The following is a 22,948-nucleotide window of genomic DNA, read 5'->3' as shown; positions in this document are numbered from 1 at the left end:
AATCTTAAAAGCAAGCACTGAAAAGATCAAACTGCTTCCAAGTAACTTAACTGTGTCTCAGAACAAAGCTCAAGAATATATATACGAATACAAAAATATCCAGTATCCAACTAGGCAAAAATTTGAAATATCTGATATCCAATCAGAAATTTCTGAGCAAACAAAGAAAAAGGAAAACACTTTGCATACTGAGGTGAAAGGAATCAACTAACCAAAACAAACTGAAAACAGACACAGATGGTAGAATCAGTAGATAAGAACATTAAAAGTTATAATTGTACTCCATAAGCTCAAAAAGCTAGAGGAAAAATAAAACATGTTAAGAAGAGACCTGAAAGACATAAAACAGACTCATGTCAAAATTGTAGAGAAGAAAACTACAATGTCTAAAATGAAAAATACTGTAGATGGATTAATAGGAATTTGACATTGTAAAAGAAAAGACTAGTGAACTTGAACATAAAGCAAGAGAAACTACACAAAATGAAACCCAAAGAGAAAAAAGTCTCCACAAATGAACAGAGAGCATCTATGAGCTGTGAGACTTCAAGCAGCCTAAAATTATAAATGAGGTCCCCAAAAAAGAAGACAGAAAAGGGCACAGGAAAAAAACTTGAAGAAATGATGACAAAATTTTTCCAAATTTGATGGAAACTATAAATCCACAGGTCTAAGAAGCTCAAGAAACCTTAAGCACAAGAGACTACATCATGTTATATCATAATTAAGTTGCTCAAAGCCAGGAAAAAAAAAAAAAGAGAGAGAAACTTTAAAATAGTCAAAGAAAAAAATACACATCACATACAGAGGGCTAAAGATAAGCATGACAACAGATTTTGCAACAGAAACTGTGTAAAGTAGAATATCTTTAACTATTGAAAGAAAAAAAAACCTATCAACCTAGAATACTATACCCAGAGAAATATCTTTAAAAATATATTTCATATATATAAAAGCTGAAAGAGTTCAACACCAGCAGACTTACATTTAAAGAAATGTTAAACAAAGCCTTACAGACTAAAAGAAGATTCCAGAAAGAAATATGGATATACAAAAAGGAATGAAGAGCATTATAAATAGTAATAATATGAATAAATATGTCATGTTTTTCTAAGTAATTAAATATCTCTAAATGCTAGTTCGCTGTTTAAATAAAAATAACAATGTAGTGTATTGTTTGTAACATACATAGAACTAAAATATATGACAATCACAACAGAAATATGAGAAAGGAAAAATGATGGTATACTTTTACAAGATTCTTGTACTCTGCATGAAGTGGAATTACCACATAAAGACTCTGATATGTTGAAGATGTAGTGTATAAAATCTAAAGCAACCACTAAAATAACAAAGGGAATAACCTACAAAGGGAAATAAAATTAATCATAAACAATAGCTTCAGCTGCCATTAACAAAGCATCGCAGATTGGGTGGCTTAATAAACAGAAATTAATTTTTTTACAATCCTGGAAGCTAGAAGTCTGAGATCACAGTCTTGGAAAGATTGGTTTCTTCTGAGGCTTCTCTCCTCTGTTTTCAGATGGCTGTCTTTTCTCTGTGTCTTCACATGGTCTTCCCTCTGCACATGTCTGTATCCTAATCTTCTCTTCTAATAAGGACACCAGTCATATTGGATTAAGTCTTATCCCAAGGACCTAATTTTAATTTAATCACCTCTTAAGAGATCCTATCTCCAAATTCAGTCTCCATATATTCTCTGAGGTCCTAGGGGGTAAGACTTCAATACAGAACTTGGGGGATACAATTCAGCCATAACAACTAGGAATGAGAGAGGTAACATCACTATAGCTTCAAAAGTATTTAAAGGATAAATAAGGGGATATTATGGTTGATTTTATGTCAACAAATTTGGAAACTTAGACGAAATGGAAAGATTTTTTTTTTGAAAGATACAACCTACCAAAGGCCACTCAAAAAGAAATAGATAATCTGAATATCTAATCTAATATCTTAAATCTAATAAAGAAATTGAATTTGTCATTAAAATCCCCAGGCCCAGATCACTTTACTGGTGAAGTCTATCAAATATTTAAAGAAGTAATATTAACTGTATACAAACTCTTACAGAATGCTGGAGAAGGAATATATCCAAACTTGTTTTATGAGATCGGCATTACCCTGATACCAAAACCAAGCAAAGATATTAGAAGGAAAAAAAAATTACTAACTAGCTAACCAGTATCTCTCAAGAACATAGATGTAAAAATTCTAAACAAAATTTTAGATAACTCAATCAACAACATATAAAAAGAGCAATATGTCAGGAACAAGGCAAGATTGTCCATTCTCTCTTCTAGTCAACAGTGTACTGAAGGTTCTAGCTAGTGCAAACAGGCAAGATTTAAAAAAAAAAATTAAAGGCATCCAGGTTGGAAAGAAAAAAGCAAAATGTCTTTATTCACAGACAACATGAACTTCTATGTAGAAAATCTGATGGAACTGACAAAAAAAACCTACTATAATTAATAACCCACTTGAGCAAAGTCACAGGATATAAAATCAATATACAAAACTATTGCATATTTATATGATAGCAACAAAGACTCAGAAATTGAAAAAACATTATCATTTATAGTAGTATCAACAATATAAAATACTTAGGAATAAATCTGACAAAAGATGTGTAATATCTGTACAATGAAAATGATAAATTTTGAGGAAATTAAAGGTTTAAATTAAATAAAGAGAAATACAATGTCCAGAGGTGATAAGATTCTTACTGTTGATGTCACTTCTTTGCAAAGTGATCTACAGATTCAATACAATCTCAACCAAAATCCTAGGAAGTATTTTTGTAGAAATTAACTAGATGGTTCTAAAATTCATGTGAAAATGCAAAGGACCTAGGACAGCCAAAAAACTTCAAAAAAGAATAATAAAGTTGGAGGAGTAACAGTACCTGATAATTAAGACTTACAAAACATACAGCTATGAAAGAACTGAGACCTTCAGTCAAATAGCCAGGAAAGACCTGAAGCTAGGCAATAGGCATTTGAGTGAGCCTGGAAGTAGATCTTCTATGTTCTGACAATAGCCACATGAATGAGCTTGAAAGTGGATGATCCCTGAGAGAAGCCTTGGAGAGACCCTGAGCCAGAATATCCATCTCAGGCATCCTAGGTTCCTGACCCATGGAATTTGTAAGATAATAAAATTTGCTGTTTTAGGCTTCCCTCTAACTTTTGGGTTAATTTGTCACGCAGCAGTAGATAACTAATACATTTTGCTAACCTATTATCTGATGAAGGAGATTGCCATAAACTCTCAGTAATTCCCAGCCAAGCAATTTCATTGAACAGTAGGTCCAAAGACTATGGGTGGTGCACAGGTTAATAAGAGATACTTCTAGAGTCATATAATCATACAACATTAGAGATGGAACCTTAAGGATATTGAATGAAGCCTTTTATTTTCACTGATAAAAACAGAGAGGTGAATTGTTATGCCCCAAATGACAAAGATAGTAAATGCCCACTGAAGGACCTGAACATAACCTGTCTTATGATACTGGGACAAGGATAGCATCATGTCCTGTCCATTATTTTATGAAGCTTACTTTAAAAATTCTTGGGGTATTCCTGTGGCCTGAGAAGAACATGTTCACTAATTAAAAATACATATGACATTTTATACTAAGATGTCATTAATTGTGTTAATGACAGCCAGGTATGGTCTAGTATATCTAAAAAGTAATTTTTATCTGACTTTAAGCTTAACTTTCCATTTAAAAGAAATACTTCTGTCTTTTCCTACTATATTCTGCTTTGGATGTATTATAGGTTTTGCATCAATAACATTTACTATTGTTAACATAAAACAAGTTTATTTATTTATTTTAACTTAAAAAAAATTTTTTTAGGCGAGGCAACCTTTGGTTGACCTTACACACTGTAAGGACCTTGTCAGCTTACAATCCCTTATTTTTAATTTTTTATGCCTACAGCACCTGGTCTTCCTACGTGGTCTCCCATCCAAGTACTAACCAGGCCTGAGCCTGCTTAACTTCTGAGATCAGACAGGATTGGGCTTGTTCAGGGTGGTATGGCCGTAAACAAAAACAAGTTTAAATTTACTAAACAACAAAAAAGGAACAAAAATGGAAGATAAATGTCATCTGAATACAGAGACATAGCTTTTGAGAGTTTCTATGTAAGAATTACACATGATGTCATGGATTATACTTAAAAGGGTTCCCGAAACTTTATAAGACTGTTCAGAAACTAGTACTATCTCGCACAGCAGAACTGCTGTCTGAGTATTCTATGTGTTTGGAACCAGTTGCTCTGGTGAATGCATTCATTCAACAAATACTGTTTGAGCTTGCACTTATTTTATATTAATTGCTGAGCTATGTCCTGAGACCACAATGATGAACAAGATAAAGACCCTATCTAAAGAATCTTTTAAGTCCAGAGAGAGGAGGTAGATAAGTAAACAGGGAATACTTTACAATGTATACAGTGTTATGCTTGGGGGAGGCATAAAGTGGAATAAAAAACAAAAAAAAGGAATATTCCACTTAGCACTAGGGGGTGAGGGGGTGGGATCAGAAAAGATTTCCTAAGGAATCAATGTCTACTTTAAATCTTAAAGGATAAGTACGAATTAGCCAGATTGTTAATGAGGTAGGCAATATAATCTAATATTAAGAGTAGAGACTTTGGAGACAGATCATTGGGTTCAAATCTTGGAAATCTTGGCTGTAGAGGCTGTTTATACTTAGGAAGTTATTTAACCACTCTGTGCTTCATTTGGAGGAATCAAAAGAGGATTTACACAAGTTCTCACTACCACATCTATCTAATCTACCTGCATCTATGCCCATATACTCTACTTTTCTGCTATTACTACTAGTGAACTTTCCATGGTCTTGTCAAAGGCCAAATCTTCCACATATGGACCAGATCCTGTCCCACCATGTCTTCTCACGAATTTTCTCTCTCCTGCATCATTAGTGCTTCCTTTTCAACTTGATCTTTACTATCACTATGACAAAACTGAGTTACTTTTCTTGTCTTTAAAACAAAACAAAACAAAAACAAAACAAATCAAAACAAAACAAAACATAAATTACTCTCTTGACTCTACTTTCCCCTCCAGACACTGCCTCAATACTTGCCTTTCTTTACAGATAAACTCCTCATAAGCATTGTCTATACTCATTCTCTCCAAATTCTCTCTTGCCATTCTTTTTTCCTATCAATTTTTGTTCCTAACACTCTACAGAACTATTTTTGTCAGGATCACTGATTTCTCTGTTCTTAAAACAAAGAGTTAATTCTCAGTCTTCAGTTGACATGATTGATCGCTTCTTGACATTTGGCTTCCAGCACATGACACTTTTTTTCTCCTACTTTCCCGGAAGCTCCATTTTTGTCTTCTGTTGTCTCTAAACCTTGGAATAGCCTAGGGGGTCAGTCTTTGAACTTCTCCTTTTCTGTTTACACTCATTCCCTTTGTGATCTCATCTACTCTCCAGCCCGAAATACTACTTATTTGCTATCAACTCCCAAATTTTATTTGCAATCCAAACTTTTCCAGTAAATTCTTGTTTTATATATAACTTAATATATCTACTTGAGTGTCTAATGAGCATCTCAAACTTGCCATTTCCAAAATTGACCTCATTTCCCCGCTAAATTTGCTCCTCTCGCAGTCTTGTCTCAGTTGAGAGCACCTCCATTTTTCCAGGTGAGGCCCCAAAGCTTAAGAGTCATCACTGACTGTTCTCTTTTTCTCACATCCCACATCCAATCTGTCAAACAAATCCCACGACTCTACTTTTACAACAGATCAGAATGCAACTACTTCTTTCCATGCCCACTGTCACTCTGGTCCAAGTCACAATTATGCCTTGCCTGAATTATTACAAAAGCCTCCTGTCTCCATGTTTTGCCTATGCCTCCACCCCTCAGTCTCTTTCTATTGCAGCAGCCAGAGTGATCCTCTTGACTACAACTATTGTGACTACTCTTTTCAAACAGGCCATAAGGCTCTGCAAGATTGGGCATCCTGTTACTTTACTAACCTTATCTATTACTTCTCCTCTGGTTCTATTGCAGTCACACTGGCTTCCTTTTTGTTCCTTAAACACCTGAGCATGCTCTTGCCTTAGGGCTTTTACACTTGCTCTCCAGGAATGCGCCTCTGCTACTTATCTGCAGGGTGAGCTTCTTCTGCTTTTATTCAAAAGTCATCTTTTCGGCAAGGTTATTTCTTCACACTTTTAAAAACTGCAAAACCCTCCTCAACACTCTCTATTCCTTTTCTCTGCTTTATTTTCTGTGGCCATTACGATACTATATAGTTAGTTATCTGGTTTATTGTCTTTCTCCCTCCTATTCTCCCACTCCATAATGGGAACTCCATGAATACAGAGGTCCTGAATAGATGTTTACTAAGTAAATGAATGTAAAGGGCAAACTGTCTAATACATATTGTGGCAGGATATGCAGCTTGTGGGTACCTGTACCTGTATTCTGCTACTAATAGTTCACAAATAGAATATTCATCTGTACCTGAAAATTCATTTCAGATTCATTTGGTATTGATATTATTTAATTTAAAAGTTTTTTTCTCTTTCCTTTGCTGTATAGTGTTTTGTGTGTTTACTTATATTTTAATTTACCTTTTTCACAGTATGAATGCCTTATTTTTTACAATTAATTGATATGTAACACTATAAAAATAATTTTAGTTTCAGTGTTTGGTTGATACAGTTGTTTTAAGGGTATGCCTCATGGGATGGTTATGCTGAATTACTAGATCAGGATAGAGCCATAAAAAGCATTAGAACTTCATTCTAATTCTCTAAAAGTCTCAAAGGCTAAAATATGAGTCATTACCCATTTGTTTATTTATAACAATTTATTTCTATAAACGTTTTAATTCTATACTGTTATTGGAAAAAATGATAAAATAGGTTCATTATAAGAAGGCACAACCATTATTCGAGAATTGCAAATGTAGCTTATAACATTGGAAAGTCTGTTAAAATAAGAAAGCTCAATTACTTCTAGAAGTGACCAGTTTATATTCTGTATTTCTCAAAAAGTCTTTGGTATCTACCTATTTTTATGTTCTTTTCTTATAGTTCTAGTTTTTTTCATAGGTAATAAGAAGAAATAGGAAAGATATTCAGGAAAATATTTACACTGACATGATGGAATAAAAGTAACTTAATGCCTATAGCTACCATATATAAGGTATCATGCCACACCTTTGAGGAAGAAGTGGGTCTACTGCTTACAGTGTATGGCTGTATAACCTAGGCCATTTATTTATGCATTCTAGACCTTAGGTTCCCTATGTATTAAATGGGTAGAATTATACCATCTACCTTATAGGATTGTTGTGATGATTAAACAGTAAAATGATTAGAAAAGCAATGGCATAAATACCAGGTAACACTTGGTAAGTGTTAAGTGATTTTTAACACAGGTATTGGTATTTTAGGTAAGGTCTTTTTTGTTGCAAATAACAAAAGCTAACTCAGGATACGTTTCATATATTCAATATATATTTATTAAGCACTCACTATTTGCCTCCCTATGTGCCAGGCACTAGGCTAAGAACTGGTAAGGAAAAAGGGAAAATTTATAACATGGATATGAGTACTTGCATAGGCAGACTTGCAGTTGAACTACATTCAGAATAAAATGGAACTGGGAACTGGAAAGTTGCTAAAAACCTAGTGAATATTCTCTGTCTTGCTATATACTTCTCTTGGCAGTCTGGTTTCTGTTTTCTTCTTAGAAGATCAGCTTTTTCTACAACAAAGCTTAGATGGTAGATTGAAAGACAGCCACCCACAAGCTACCAAGTTCAAATGTTACTGTTCCAACCATTCTGAGAGACCGACTGCTACTGTTCTATCTCTCTTTGATCTTTTACCTTAATTCCAAAGTTTGATAGGGATCAAGTGTCCATCCTTGTCAAAACAGGGGGTCAGCTATCAGAGTCATTGTAAGTTGAACAGGTACTTCAAATAGTATCTACAGAAGTATTATCCACAATTTATAAAAGAGAAACGTAAGACTGAGAAGTATGAGTTACTTTCCCAAGTTCATGTGGGTAGTGAGTGCCAGAAACAAGACTGAAACCCTACCTGGGGTTGTGCTAGTGTAGGGTCAGCACATGAAAGTGAGTGTCTCTTTCAATTTTGCAACTTTGGAGCTTTGCTAGCCCTAGTCCCAGCTCTGCTAATGTTTAATAGGTCTTTTCACTACACACGAGTTCCCTTACTGAAATGTGGCACCTTCACAACTTTCAAAGAAATGCAATGTTTAAAAAAAGTTTCATGGATTCAGATTTTAAAAGTTTTTGCAAAAAGAATAAACGTGTAATTACATGTGCTCTTACTGATTTTGTATATAGTTAAACAATTTGCCCTCCAGAAGATATTATTAAAAGCAGAAACTTACCTTCCCATTCTGCTGGGATATTCCCTACTTCATAGTCTACTTCTCTTTGATTGGCTGCTTCTACAATTCTTTTCTCTCGAATAGTTTGTCCTATAAGACAGAAGCGATTATTACATTTTTAAATGAATTCATGATACAGTAGTTACTAGAAGTAATATTTACTTTTTAGATATTGCACACTTTCTTATGTAATAGAACTAATAGGAAAAAGAATAGATTCCACTTAGAATTAGGTATGCTAGAAAAAGTAATTTCTAAATTATCGCAAAAAATTTTAATTTCCTACTTGAAGATTCAAAACTACTTTTGGTAGAATAAATCTAGATTCTGCGTACAGAAAAAGGGCAACCAATTAATCTATAGGGCAGATAAAATCTGTAAGTCAATAAAAAAAATTGAATAGTTGACAATGTTCCACTCCCTCCAACTCTGCAAGTACATATATTAGAGGAGCTACTTCCCAAGGGAATTGATACTCATGATCCCTACTAAGTCTGTAATGAACCACAAGACCCTGCTGCCACCCTGTCCCCTCGTACATCGGCAAACCCAAGGGAACCAAGTCATGGGTTGGGTTCTAAGGACCCTCTGAGTGAGTAGCTCTCAAGGGGATCTAAATAAAGAGGTAACAAAAACTAGTGAGTTTCAGGAATGGTGCCTCAGGTGTGAGATCAATATCTGGAGCAAGATGGTAGTAGCAATGTAGAAATCATGAGGCAGAGAGAGCAGTAAAGAAAAAGGTGGAGAGGGATCAAGGATAGGATGAGAATACCTGTTACTTACATTTCTTAATAATAAAAAGTTGATTAGTGTGTATTTTAAGTTTGTATGGAAGGCATAAAAATATTTGGCATTTTGTTCTGTTTCAGAAAGTCTTGATTATAGCCTTCCAAGTAGGTTTGTCAAAATGGTGGTTTCCAAACATGTTTGTTTTCATTAAACCTTGAGCCTGGGGAAAACATGTACCCTTTCTACTTCCCATTAGTTAACAATTGTGCCTGCCTACTCCAGGGAATGCAAACTGACACAAAGAAGACATTGGTAAGTAATGATGAGGGGAGAAGCAAGGCTTAACAATAATCGGACCACTCTTCCCACTCCTAGGCCAAGCTTATAGTATGCTAAATAGACTGGGAGATATAATTATTGAAACTGACCTTGTTGCTAGCAAACCTCTCTGTTACAGTACCTAAAAATTCCTTCAATTGCAGACAAGGAAACTCCTGGGAATGACTATGCAGGAAAAGGGAAGCTACAAAAGGATAGCTTAAGAATACTGAGTGATTAAGTTTTATTTCCTCTTCTTAGTAATAGTAAGTGAAAGGCTGGGATTTTATAGATAAGCCATTAATAGCTAATAACTCAGAAGAATGGGGTCAGGGAAGCTCTGCATTTCATAGTGGGCTCTTTAAATCAGGCTGATTTAATCGTAACACAGAGGTTCCCTAAGTTTTATAAAGAGGCATTACCTTTCGCTTATCTTATGCAATAAATTTATAGCAAGGCTACGGATTACTAGTAAAGTCCCTAGATTGTAGGGACAAGGGTCAGGATAAAAAGAGCCCATAACAATGACAGCTGCATTATTCTCATAGCAGAGGCTCAATATATGTACATGTATTTTTACTAAAATGCCATTTATATCCACATATAGAAGCATATTGTAATAACAAGAGTTACCATAAATTTAGCATATACTAAAGTATGATGTTTACATGGCAATTTTCAAAATGTTTGAAAGAGTCAAAATTTCTTCACATGGTCCTTTTCTAAATGCCAGGATATAAATATGTCTTTTTAGCAATAGCAATTATAGACAGGAAAACTATTGTATAAAATACAAAATGCTAACAAGTGGGCTTCTGAAAGTATGTGTGTATTCTATAAGCTTATCAACACACATCAGTAGTAGTGGGGAGAGGAAAGAGGGGCCTACCATTCCCAGTAGCACCACTAAATGCATATATATTCCAAGTATATCTATATGTCTGTGACACAAAAAATTAACTCTTTATTCCTACCCTCATGTCTAAACACTTAAGATATCCTACGATTTTTAAATATCAAAAGTCAAATGTATTTGTGTGTAAACAGAAAAGCAAGAAGAGTAATTTGTGAGTTTAATTAATTCCTTGATAATCAATGAAAAAGCCTCTGTTTACAAATAGATGACATCAGAGATGTATAAAAAAGATTTGCATATCTTTAGAAATTCAAAATAAGACCATTAGTTTATTAAATAAACTCTGTAATCAGATATGGGTCCACCCAAAATAAATTGTTTTAAAACTCTATTCCTTGAAAAATATACTACTTGTACAATTTTAATGAATAACTGTACACTTACTCATACTAATATACTTTCAATAGTTATAAAGACAATCCTACCTATCACAGCAAAAAAATTTTAAGTACCTGTTCAAGTGTCAAAATATTAGGATCTAATTTACGTTTAAAAATTAACTTAATAGCAAAAACATTTAATCTAATATATATATAGGTTTAATAAGAATAATACAAGAATAAACAATTGACAGTGAACTCAGTGAGTATTAAGTAAAACTGCATAATTGTTTAACTTAATATTAAACAATATTAGGCTTCATTAACCAGTCAAAAGTTTGAATTCAGGTAGATAATAATGGTCAATGGGACATGGATTTAAAGACTGTAGTACAATTAACTATTATTTCCCCAACTTAAAACATTTTGAAGCTAGCTGTCATTAAGCCAATTGCCCTAGGAGGATAGCAGATTTCTTATCCCTTTGTTTAGAAAAATATGGAACTCATTTAGATAAAAAAAAGAAAAGGCGTGATCCCTGGGTATTGGACAGATTTAGGTAAGAGACAGATCTCACCTGTTGTACTGGACTTCTGGCATAGAGTATGGGAGGGAACCCTGGACACAGATACGTGAAGAAGGATCTAAAGCAGAGAGTCCTAAACTTCAGTCACTCAAATACAAGCTTTGCAATTTTTGTCACACCATACAGTATTATATCCTTAACATTTTTCTTTAATTTGGCTTGCTTTTTTCTTCACTATTCACTTTTACCTTACCCTAAAAATACCCATGAAATCACTGACTTAATATACTAGTTGTATTTTGTGTTCAAACACACATAAAATAGACATATATCTTAAAAATTTAAAGGTTGTCTTTGTCCCCATAAGGTCATCATGCAGACCGCAGTCTGGAAACCACATTGGTCTAAAGAGACAGGCCCGGCCAACACGTATGGTGATAGAGCACAGGAACCAACACAGCAGTAAGAAAGTCCTGTGGATGGGAAGTAGCTGAATAAAGTCTTTGTTAACAGATATGAAAATCAAGGTCTTGCTTGGATTATGTTTACCCTGCATTTTATAAAATCTTATGATATGTATAACAACCTTAGGTTTGAAAGAAGAGGGCACAGGTCTTAGAATTCTAAGCATGATCAAAAGAAAAAAAAAAAAAGCAAAAATTTATGGCATGTTTACCATGTGCCAGATGTTAAACTAAGTTTTAACTTTGTATGAGTAATTTCACTTATACTTGACAATTTTATAAGGTGCTATTATTACTTCATTTTATAAGTAAAAAGACCGAGGCTTGAAAGAACTTAGACATCTACCTCAGGTCACACACTAACCAATAGGAAAGAGGATCTGAACATAGACCTTCTGACTCCTTGCCCTGGACACTGAGCTATGCTGCCAGACTTTTAGACATCTACAAATGTCACATCTGCAAACATACTACATCTCAGTTAGTAAAATTCAAGGCCCAAGCTAACAGGAAAAGTAAATGCCATTTTCCAGAAGATTGAAAATCTACTATTTCTCTTCGAAAAGGAAAAACCTCTGCCTCTCATTAGGGTATTTTCAGAATGTAGAAAACACATCTTAAATCATTTAAGGTATCAATCCTTACAATCACTTAACTTTTAATAAACACTCACTGAAGAAAATCTGGAAAATACATACAGAAAAGAGAAAAAAATTAAAATCATCTATAACCTCACCACACCAAAAATCATCTATTAATGCTTTACTGTATTTCTTTTCACTCTTATCAGTATATAGATTATAAAAACACAAATGCTTACGCATACATACACATATGTGTAACATTAAAGTTAAACATTTGTCCCTTCCTACTACATAGAAAGTATGGTTTCTCATGTTGTTATCCTATAACTTAAAAAAATTAATATTCAGTTTCCAAACATGTTAGTATTCTGAGGAAGAAACTCTTATATGTGTATATAGTAACATTCCTTTTGTTTAGTTGTGTTTTAAATGTAAAGAAGAAAAAAAGATCTTGCCTTTAAGAATAGGCAACAAAGCAAGTTAAAAAAATACTAAAGAAAAATTTATGCCAATTATAGGATAAATTATCAGTTATGCTGTGCAAAAGTAAGTTTTACAGATTAAGGCAAAACTTCATGATCAAGAGAGAAAGAGATAAAGTACAGTGATCTAGTTCATATCCTTGTCAGCAAAGAAGTCCTCTCTTCTGAGAGACAAAAATCCATCATGGGAAAAAGTCTTCTGGCCCTTCCCTGCCCTGTCCCCGCTCTTTTCTGGAAGAAATATGAAGCAATACTGAGAGGAAGATACTTTGAGGAATCCTTTAAGTAAACAGGCAGTTACACTCCAGAGAAAAAGAGTTCATTGAAGACCTCAAGCACGACTGGTGGAAGGAGAAAGCCTGGATATCCTCTACTGGTATATCAAGTTTCTTCAAGAGAATAGTCGAGAATGTCTTGCTGAGAGGCAATGAACTGACCAAAGACCTAAGACTTTGATATTTTAAGCACCATTTTTAGGATGTAGATTTTATGGTCAATCTTGTGATATTTTCTTTAAGAATTTAAAATTCATTTATTTTTTGAATAGGCCAGATAAGCCCAAGTGTGAAAGTCTCCCTTTATCATTCAGTTATCCTCTCTGGTGGCAAACATGACAGCCAGTTTCGAAACTAATTTCCTAGGGATAACTTATAGATGTAGAAGCAAATATGTCTGTAGGAAGATTTTTCTTTGGGAACACAAACGGTTGCATACCAATTGTTATATCGACTGAATGTTTGGGTCCCCTCCAAATTCATATATTAAAATCCTAACTCCCAATGTGATGGTATTAGGAGTAAGGCCTTTAAAAGGTGATTAGGTCATGGGGGTAGATACCTCCATGGGTATCTATGGGATACCCATGGGATTAGTGCTCTTTTAAAAGCTCTCTTTCTACATCATGTGAGGCTACAAGAAGACAGCTGCCTATCAGCCAGGTAGCAGGCCCTCACCAGATATCACATCTGCAGTCTAAGATACATGTTTTGCATCTTGCTTTGTCCTCCTTAACAACCTACCATGGAGATATTTACACGAGTATAAAAAGATCTGTGTCATAATTTTTAATAAACAGAATAGTATACAGAATAAGTGTATCATAATTTTTAAACCCAATTCGTTATTGATGAATATTTAGGTTGTTCCCAATCTTGCTATAGCAAACAATGCTGCAATGAATAATCTTATATCTTTTCATTTAAGTACGAATGTATCATGAACTAAATTCCCATTAATTAGAGTTGCTAGGTCAAACAGAATGTGCATTTGTAGTTTTGATAGCTATTTCCAGATAACCCTCACAAAGGCGGCACCAATTTAACTCCTACAAAGAGTACGTGAAAGCACATATCCCTCACATCCTTACCATTTGATCTTTGTCATATGTAGGTTAAAAGTGATATCTTGCTGTAATTTTAATTTTTTTTTTATGAACGAGGTTGGCATCATTTCAAGAGCCTTTGCATTTCTTTTTCTGTGAAACATCTGTTCATGTCCTTTGACAATTTTTCTATTGGTTGTTGGTCTTTTACTTAATAATTTTTCTTTTCTCTGCATACAGAGTGTTCTTATAGATCTGAAAGTTGAACAAGACTTACATACTAAAAGGATGGTTGGGTTAGGAATTATAAAATTTCTACTTTGGTACCTACAAATACTGCCTTTCTAGGGTCTTAGTGACACTATACGTGACTAAGACTCTTGACACGTGCTAGTCTGAGGTAGATGACACCAATGATCCTGAAGAATGAGATAGAGGGTTTAAGCATCTCTCCTTTCTCAGAGCCATTGCTCCTTTTCTAATCCATCCACACAGGCCAAAACAGATATTTGGGCAGCCTTTAATCTTTAAATTTTGGGGCTTCAGAACTCACAAGACATCTATCACAGTAAAGGAGGGAGTTTCTTCCATCGGTACCAACTCAAAGGTAGAGGCCTATATTGGTTGTGACCCCCAAGCACACGTGATCTTTGGTGAGAGTTTTCAACTAGTTGTCTACTTCCAGAATACTGGTGGGGCACCATGAGAAGAAAGGAATGAAATCTGGAAATGACTTAGGGTGGAAATACAGATTGGGCTGTGTAAGGTAACATATCTCTGAGATAGCTATCCCCTTGTAAATCAGCAAGATGCAGGCCTTTGATGCCTGACAGGAGCCCCCTAGATAGAAGGAATGGTGAAGTAGGTAGTATGGCCCCTTTCTGTCTGACTGATGTCTGGCCCTTTACCCCAGTGGCAGCAGTCAGTGAGACCGGGTGATAATTCTAAATCAGTTTGTCTGCTGATGTATAAAAGACTGAATTTTGCATATAAAAGGAGGCTTAGAAGTATCAATGCATAATATATGAAAGTGAGGGCTACTGAAAGCCAAGAACCACACTACATACAATAGATTTGGGGACTTTACATCTTGTTATTCTGAAGCATTATAAATTTTAAAATAAATCAATTAAGAGTACTAAATAAGAATTCTTACATATGTGAAAGCCATTTTCAAATATAACAAAGAATAATTTAAAGTTACTCAGCTGTAGCATCTATTTATCAAGAGCCTGCTATGTAGCAGGCAATGTTTAGGTGTCTTCCATATGTAGTCTCTAATCTTTAAAACAATCTTACAGATGAGGCTAAAGAGGCATAGGGTGATGAGCTTATCCAAATGTATATAGCTAATTAAAGGGGTATAGCCAGTGTTTGAAACAAGCGTTTTTGTGACTGCTAAATGTAAGCATTTTCTACTTAAGATTTTAAAATTAGCACTTACCAAGTTGCATACGGTATCATTACACATATCCAATTAAAAGCTAACATTTTATTCATAACAATAATAAGCTATTATTTTCCCATAGTGATCAAATGAGGCATTCCAGCTTGGAAATGTAATGATTCTATAATTTGACATATTCTACATATATTTACGTGAGCATGGAAGACTATCACAGCAGGTCTTAGCGGGTAACACTTTTTAAAAAAGCAATTAAAGAGGGCTTCGGGTAAGTTTTCAGAATTTTTAAGAATTCCAACGAGTTCAATGGATTACCTAAAATCTTATTCGCTTCCCTATATTTACAGGTTTCCCCCATACGAAATTTCAGCTTCTTCCATTTTAGAAAATCCAAAATTACATAAAAATGTTTGGTTATTCTGAAATGCCTTATATAATATGGTTTAGTCTTTCTGGACTCTAAAAACTAAGAGGTCTTAAACTATACCCAGAAAGACTGCAGAAAATTTCCAAGGGACTTATTTCTTGACTTGTATAAACATTTTGTGGCAAGTTTATAGCATGCCAATTTTTTTTTTGTTTAACCCTGACTTCATTAATTTCTTCAAAGCCATAAATAAAATATGTAAAATTTAAATCTGAAAGTACATGTGAAGAGTATCACAATTTAAGAAAATTATTGCACATTTGTGTCTGTGCTTGCCACATGCACAACAAACTCTTATTTACTGTTTATTTTTGAAAGTTCCAAAGTGATATTATATGCAAACAAAAATGTTAAGTTTTAAAAATGTTATTCAACCAACAAATACATATTGAATAGTCTTTTGCATCAATTGGAAGATTTATAGTCATAAATTAAATAGGTTTTCTGATTGTATTCCCAAATCAAGCACATAAGTCTTAGAAATGTCTAGTATTTTAGTTCCTGTACTTCCTTTTCATTGCTTGGACGTTATATAAAAATCATTTATTTTCCAAAATGCAAGGAATTTTCGATCTTTGGAATTAGTGCAGCTATAATTGCCCCCAAACTCCCAAAGGACGTAACCACTAAAAGAAAAATTCATATGATGGATTCATGGCTATTTAGTCCATGTAATAATGTGTTCACTCTGAAGAACTCAAAGAGAAGCAGCCATTTCAGGTTTTGATTTATGGAAAATCAGTATTTGAAAGTACTCTTATTCATCTAATACATTCTACAGTTCTTTGTAAAGCTAAATTATCTCCAATGTATAAAATATATTTATAAATGAGAATTTGGTCATTTAATAAAATAACACAAGAAACATTAAGTGATTCTGCTATGACTACATCTGAATCATGACAGATGAGTTAAAATGTCTTAAATATGCATAAAAAGGAAAGTAAATAAAGGGGAAAGAAGAACTTTTTTGTTAAATTAAATAGGCTTTACGATATATCATATGGAAATTCCAGGTTTTAAAAAGACTATTTACAACAAAGAAATTTATGAGTGAAAAAAATCTTAACTTTACAGTGACAGTTACTAACTAAAGCAAGTGAGTGACAATCTGGTACACCTGTAATGTAAAAATAAATAATATTTTCTCCTTTCAAAATTCGTACACACTCACAGTGTGGTTTAAACAAATACAGGCAAGTATTTAATTTTCACTTTGAGAGTCTAACTTGAACACTGGGGCTGTCAATAGACACGTAAAGAGAAAAACTGAAGGAATTAAAAAACTGGAAAATATTACTAGAATTTAGAGAATTATAAAATTATGCTACTTGTAAAGCTTGGGCCTACCTCAAACTTTATTTTCAGATTTGAAATGTAGATGATATGGCTAATCATTTGATTGATTTGATTATCTGATTTCATACAAATCAAGCAGTATTTGGTTATTTATCAGAGATTATAAAGAGTCAAGGACTGTACTGTTAGCTACAGTTACTAACATACAGACTATATAATTATTTTAAACATAAATATTTTAATGAAAATAAATAGAGTACATTTTGTGGTGCATTACTTTTAATTTTTAAAAAATATATATTTATTAATCCATTAAATTACTAATACCCTTCATTAATCTATCTAATTTAGTTATATCAGGCACTAGTTATCTTTAATGAATAGAAATCTATTCCGATATAGAAAGAGACCACATAATCATCTAATGAAATGTGATAGTCATCAACTTAATACTATATTAGTTTTTGTGAGCCAGATTCCTGAGTATAAAAATTGGGCTCAGTTGGTAAGAGGTTGAGGTGTCAATAATTTTCCAATTCTTTCCTTTACAAATATCTTCAATGGAGGTTAAATTTTTGAAACAGTTCAGAACAGAGCTTCTTGGTTGAAGCAGGAGTCCGGAGTACCACTAGGCTTTTCTCCCCTCCCCTTCCCTGGAGGCAACCTGCTCGTATTTCTAGAGCTCTACGGAGCCCTGCGAAAATCACCGAGTCAGACCAAATAATGCACTTTTGAGACTATAAAATTCATCCATGAACTTATACTGGTTCCCAAACAAAATCAAACTTTTGTGAAAAGCCGAAAGACCATCACATATTTTGTGAATAGCAGAAAAGACCATCATATATTTTGCTTCTTTCCCTACCTTATCTTTATGTGGTTAATCAAGCAATCTCTCAAAAACTTCTGAGTAATCAGGTATAAAACAATGTAAGATTTTCTCAGCAGTTTCGTGCCCTAAGGAGTTATAAGGCCTACTTCAATTGTGGAGCTATGATTTAAGACTAGAATCTGACTTTAAGGCTTTGCTTCTAGTGTTTAGACAGGATGAATTTGGTGAGAAATCATTCTCTAAGGAACAAGAGTCTTTAGGAAAAGACAAAGAAGTCTTAATAGCAAAGATGGAAAACAACTTTCGTAGGTCTTCATTGGAGAGGCATTCTCAATACTTCTTCAGTCCCTCAGACCTGGAGGCTCCTATGAAGGGGAAGACATGGAGATAGCCTCAGGCCAACTGCAAGCAGTGAAAGGAAAGTCAGGAAAGAAAATTCCAGCTATAACAATTTACTGATAGCATCTCATTATTTTAGTCATTAGTTTAAACTTTCTTTATGACAAAACTTTACCTTAGCTAATAACTAATAAAACTGGATGACAATTTTACCTTCGTTCTCTATTCCAGTTCACTGGTAGAAAGATTTGCTAACAAACTGATTTCATCAAAAGGAAGGCTGTAGGAACATGAGAGGGAAAGGCTGGCACCATTATGCTTGTTAAGGTTATAATAAAGACCATTCATCCTGTTATTTTTACCTACTTATTTATTTTCCATTAATGTTGAAAAAGGTAAAGACTACAGTCACAAATAGTGAAGATCTATCAAATGGTAATATCACTTTAAGACCAGTGTCTCCAAAAATACCATAGAAATAAAAGTGAAGACTGCCTCTACTCAAAGGTGTATTGGTAATGCATATCGGGATATTTACCTACAAAAAGAATCAAACAATTGGACTTAAAAGATTCTTTATTCTTAGTAATAAATGATAAAGCTTAATATTGTTTTTCCTCTTTTTTCCTACTTCTTGCTACTTCTTTATAAGCTTCCAGGGTCCAGAGATGATATAATTTAGTTTAATTTAGCAACATATCAATTACATTATGTTAATATAGTTTATCAATCGATATTTGACTCATTTAGGAAATGAGCAGAATCATATTTATTGAGCAACAATTACGTGTATGGTACTTATTGGATGTTTTATTTTTATTTCCTTGTTCAATTCTCACAACAATCTTCACTTTTATAACTAAGCAAAGTAAAGCTTAAAGAAAATGTTATGGACAAGAAATGGTGTACTTTGAACTACACCTAATTTTCATATGGAAATTCAAGAAAATATACTAGTACGATCACCTCCTATGCTACAAAACCTGATGTGTCAACATCACCCACACATAACCAGGTTCACACTGCCTCTTCTTTTTTCTGCCTCCCTTTAACAACCCAGTTTAAAGCTACTTTGCATAGACTCCCACATCCTCCGTTTGCTTTGTGCCATTAAACAACCTGCGTGACAATAGCACCACCTATTGGCTGGCATAGGGATTGAAATAATCCTAAATAGCATCTGCTTCCCTTCATGAAGACTAATGCATTATTTGGGTTCTTCTTTTTTCTGCCTTTTATTAAATCCACTTGAAAAAAATTTTCAGTTGAGTTAAGCCCACTAAAAAAATTTTTTTCTCACATAACAGATATTTTTTTCTTCCTTCATCTCTCTTCTTAAAACCTGTAGAATTATTGCAAATCTCGATTCCACTGCTAACCAATAAGCGTTTTTGCTAAAGTGTAACAATTCAGATAAATTGTGGATTTAAAGGGATTTGTGAATTATCCTGACTGGGAACTGAGCTACCATTTATAACATAGTTTCTATTTTAAGAAGTTGAATTTAAACATGTTGCTTAAATGGAACTTTTGGAATTCAAATAATTTGTAGGTTGGGAACTTGCTATATTAGTAAAACATATAAAAGCATTAAGTCTTTCACTATAGTGTCCAAGGCAAATAAAGGAATAGGATGCTGATACAAAGCAAAGCAATATTGCATACATTTTCTCCCCTCTTCAGAGCTTATGGATCTCTCTGCCTTGTCCTGTGGAATTTGAATCTTGCACTGTACATAATGGAATACTCAAATATTTATTGATAATAATGATGAGATCCATTGTTATTTTGCAGTGGCTCATTAAAGTTATACCAATGATACACAAATAACAGATCCCATTATGTTAACCTTTATCTCTATGATGAAAACTTCCAGGATTGCATCTATAACTCTAATCACTTAATGAGTTCCAATCACAATCTTTAGTTTAAATTAATGCTCTATTTGAATGTCCTTACTCTTCTGTTACATAGAGCCCTACATCTTCCTGAAATACATCCTTAGTATCTAGTCCCTGAAACTGTCCTATCTTTATGGTAATCCCTATAAATTCTCATTTGTGGAAATTTTGTTAAAGCAGGGGAAACACGGAAGAGACACACCAAACCAATTGGTCAATATGAAGTCACTTTTGTTGCTGGTACCAACCAAATAACAAAGGGTTTTTGTCCTTTGGCTGTTGTCCTGTCTCAGTTCTAGAAATTGCTCCTAAAATCTCAATTTGAGTCGAGTTTCTCACAGGCAGAAGACTGCCACTGCCCTATATATTGTAACCATAACTGCTCTCACCTGCCTAGACAGAGTCTATTCTTGGTGAAAAGACAGACCTGACTCTCTTACACTGATCTCATGATCTCCTGAGACCTGCGGCCTAAAGCTGATGTCAGCTGCCCAAGTATATGTACTTCTTCCACTGTTATCTATATTCCTGCCCTGCAAATCACCTGCCCAAGACTGTTTTATTTATTGGCTTCCCAGAACTTGGAAACCTATGGTCTGGCCTGTTTAATCAGTAGTTATGACATTCACCTCTCCCAAGCCCCAAATTGCATTTCCTTTCAAAGCTCTCAAATCTTTCATTAGCATTACTATTTTACTCATTTCTCAATTTTAAAACTTCAGTTGTTTTTGCAATATGAATATATGTAACATTACACTTTTATGGTTATTAGTAAATACTACAGTATGTTTTACAATGAAAAATTTTTTAATTATTTTTTAAAAACTTCAATTTATTTTACTACTACTCACCTCTTCAACAAGGCAAACTTTCAACAAAAAATATATTAATGTTCCTTTGATTTATTCCTTTTAATATTTATACCACTATGCTCATCTAGGCCCTCCTTGTTTTACACCTATATAATGGAAAAAAACCTCTCTAACCATACCATATTCTGATGTCTAGTCTTTATTGTTCAGAAATCCTTTCTTTAGGGAATCATTCACATTCTATTCATTTTGATCCTGCCTGTCCATTGAGTTTGGGTGGTGCTATTAGCCTTCTGTCTAGAGGTATGACTGTAAACTAAGTTTAGTCATAGTATTAGACTCTTTTAGCCACAAAAATTATTTTAAAGATGGGCAAATGACCCCGGCTGCAGTTTTTTCCTAAAACTTTTGCTGGAGCTTCCAGGAAAGACTTTTAACCTCTGTGATCATGAGCTATAAAGACCATATAGACCTGGAACTGCTGGGGCCATTCATTCTACATTGCACAGAAAACCAATCTATGAGTGAAACGAATCTGGAGGAAGGTAGAGTTATGGGACAGAGAGAAATTATCCTGATGATATTAAGCACTTGAATCTAATTCAAATTCTGTTCAGTTATATTTTCTAAAATATTGTATTAGTCTATATAGGCTAAGCTATAGTAGGAAATAGACTCTAAAATTAACTATATTAAAAAATTAAATATATTAAAAAAAGGAAGTATATTTCTTTCTTATGTAACAGTCCTAGATGCCCAGCTCTTTCCACACTGTCATTTAAGGATTCAAACTGATAGCCAGAAAAAAGGAAAAAGCACTGAGAAACACATATGGAGATTTTTACTGGCCAGGACAGAAAGTGACTCACATTACTTCCACTTACAATTCACTAGAGAAAATTTAGTCATATAGCTACATCTACTTTCAAAAGAAGTTGGTAAATGTAATTTACTGCATGTCCAGGAAGATGGAGAACATGGATTTTAGGGGAAAGCTAGTGATAGCTAGTGATTTCCACAAATATATTTTTTGATAAAGCCAAAACCTCAAAGAAACTGAACACCAGGCCATACCTCACTTGCCCCCAGAAAAACCATTTTTATTGAATTAAAAATGTGATAAAATACCATTACCCATGTTTCAGTGCTATTATAAGAAGTAGTCCAGAAAAAAAATTGCATCAAATCTATCAAAAGATGTTGTCGAAGACACTTGTTCATTACATTGTGTAATGTCTGCTAATAAAAACCATGGGGAAGTCACATCAGATATCAGTACTAAGGATAATAGACACATAACAAATATAATTTTTTCTCTTATAGGACTAGGAAAGATTAACAACACTCACAGTGTTATTGAGGGTGTAGGAAAATCAATAAGCTCTTATACAACTGGGAATGTAAATCAGCCAGTATAAATGGAAACCAATAGTTTCCATTTCTGAACTGATGACAAAAAAGTTTAGGCCTTTTGTCACAAGTTATCTTTAGTAGAGTAATTACATGAGATTTTGTATTTTCTTTACTGGTTGATTTTTAAAAAAAAATTTTTAAATCTTTTTTAAGAGTAAAAGAAAAATGAGGGTATTATTATTTTTGTAAACAAAAATTAGTCATACTCCTCCAAAATAGTTGTTTAGATAATTAATCTCATAGCTACTGTGAAGTTCTGAGAAGGCCACCCCTTTTTGAGCTGGCTGCTATAATGCTTAATTAGAATTGCATTTGTGGTCGATTCTTAGAAAATGTGCAGGTAATTACAGTTTATGTTGGAGCCTCATATCTGGTTCCACTTTTCCTTCACCCTGAATTATTTGTTCCTTTCA

The 22,948-nt window shown here is 33.8% G+C and overlaps 1 protein-coding gene and 1 pseudogene across 1 annotated transcript in view; both read right to left on the bottom strand.

The window, feature by feature from the left end:
• Positions 1–22,948, bottom strand: part of NDUFAF2 (NADH:ubiquinone oxidoreductase complex assembly factor 2) — a 124,257-nt gene that overhangs the window by 41,154 nt on the left and 60,155 nt on the right. The window contains exon 2 of the mRNA XM_039869996.1: positions 8,448–8,537. Coding sequence (XP_039725930.1) covers positions 8,448–8,537 — 90 coding nt within the window. The remainder of the gene's footprint in view (positions 1–8,447; positions 8,538–22,948) is intronic.
• Positions 3,959–4,077, bottom strand: LOC120608330 (uncharacterized; annotated as a pseudogene).

The sequence above is a fragment of the Pteropus medius genome, unplaced genomic scaffold (genome assembly GCF_902729225.1).
Source record: "Pteropus medius unplaced genomic scaffold, Ma_sr-lr_union100, whole genome shotgun sequence".
NCBI classification, from domain to species: domain Eukaryota; kingdom Metazoa; phylum Chordata; class Mammalia; order Chiroptera; family Pteropodidae; genus Pteropus; species Pteropus medius.
The sequence above is the reverse complement of the archived record's forward strand: the minus strand, read 5'-3'. Positions and strand labels throughout refer to the sequence as shown.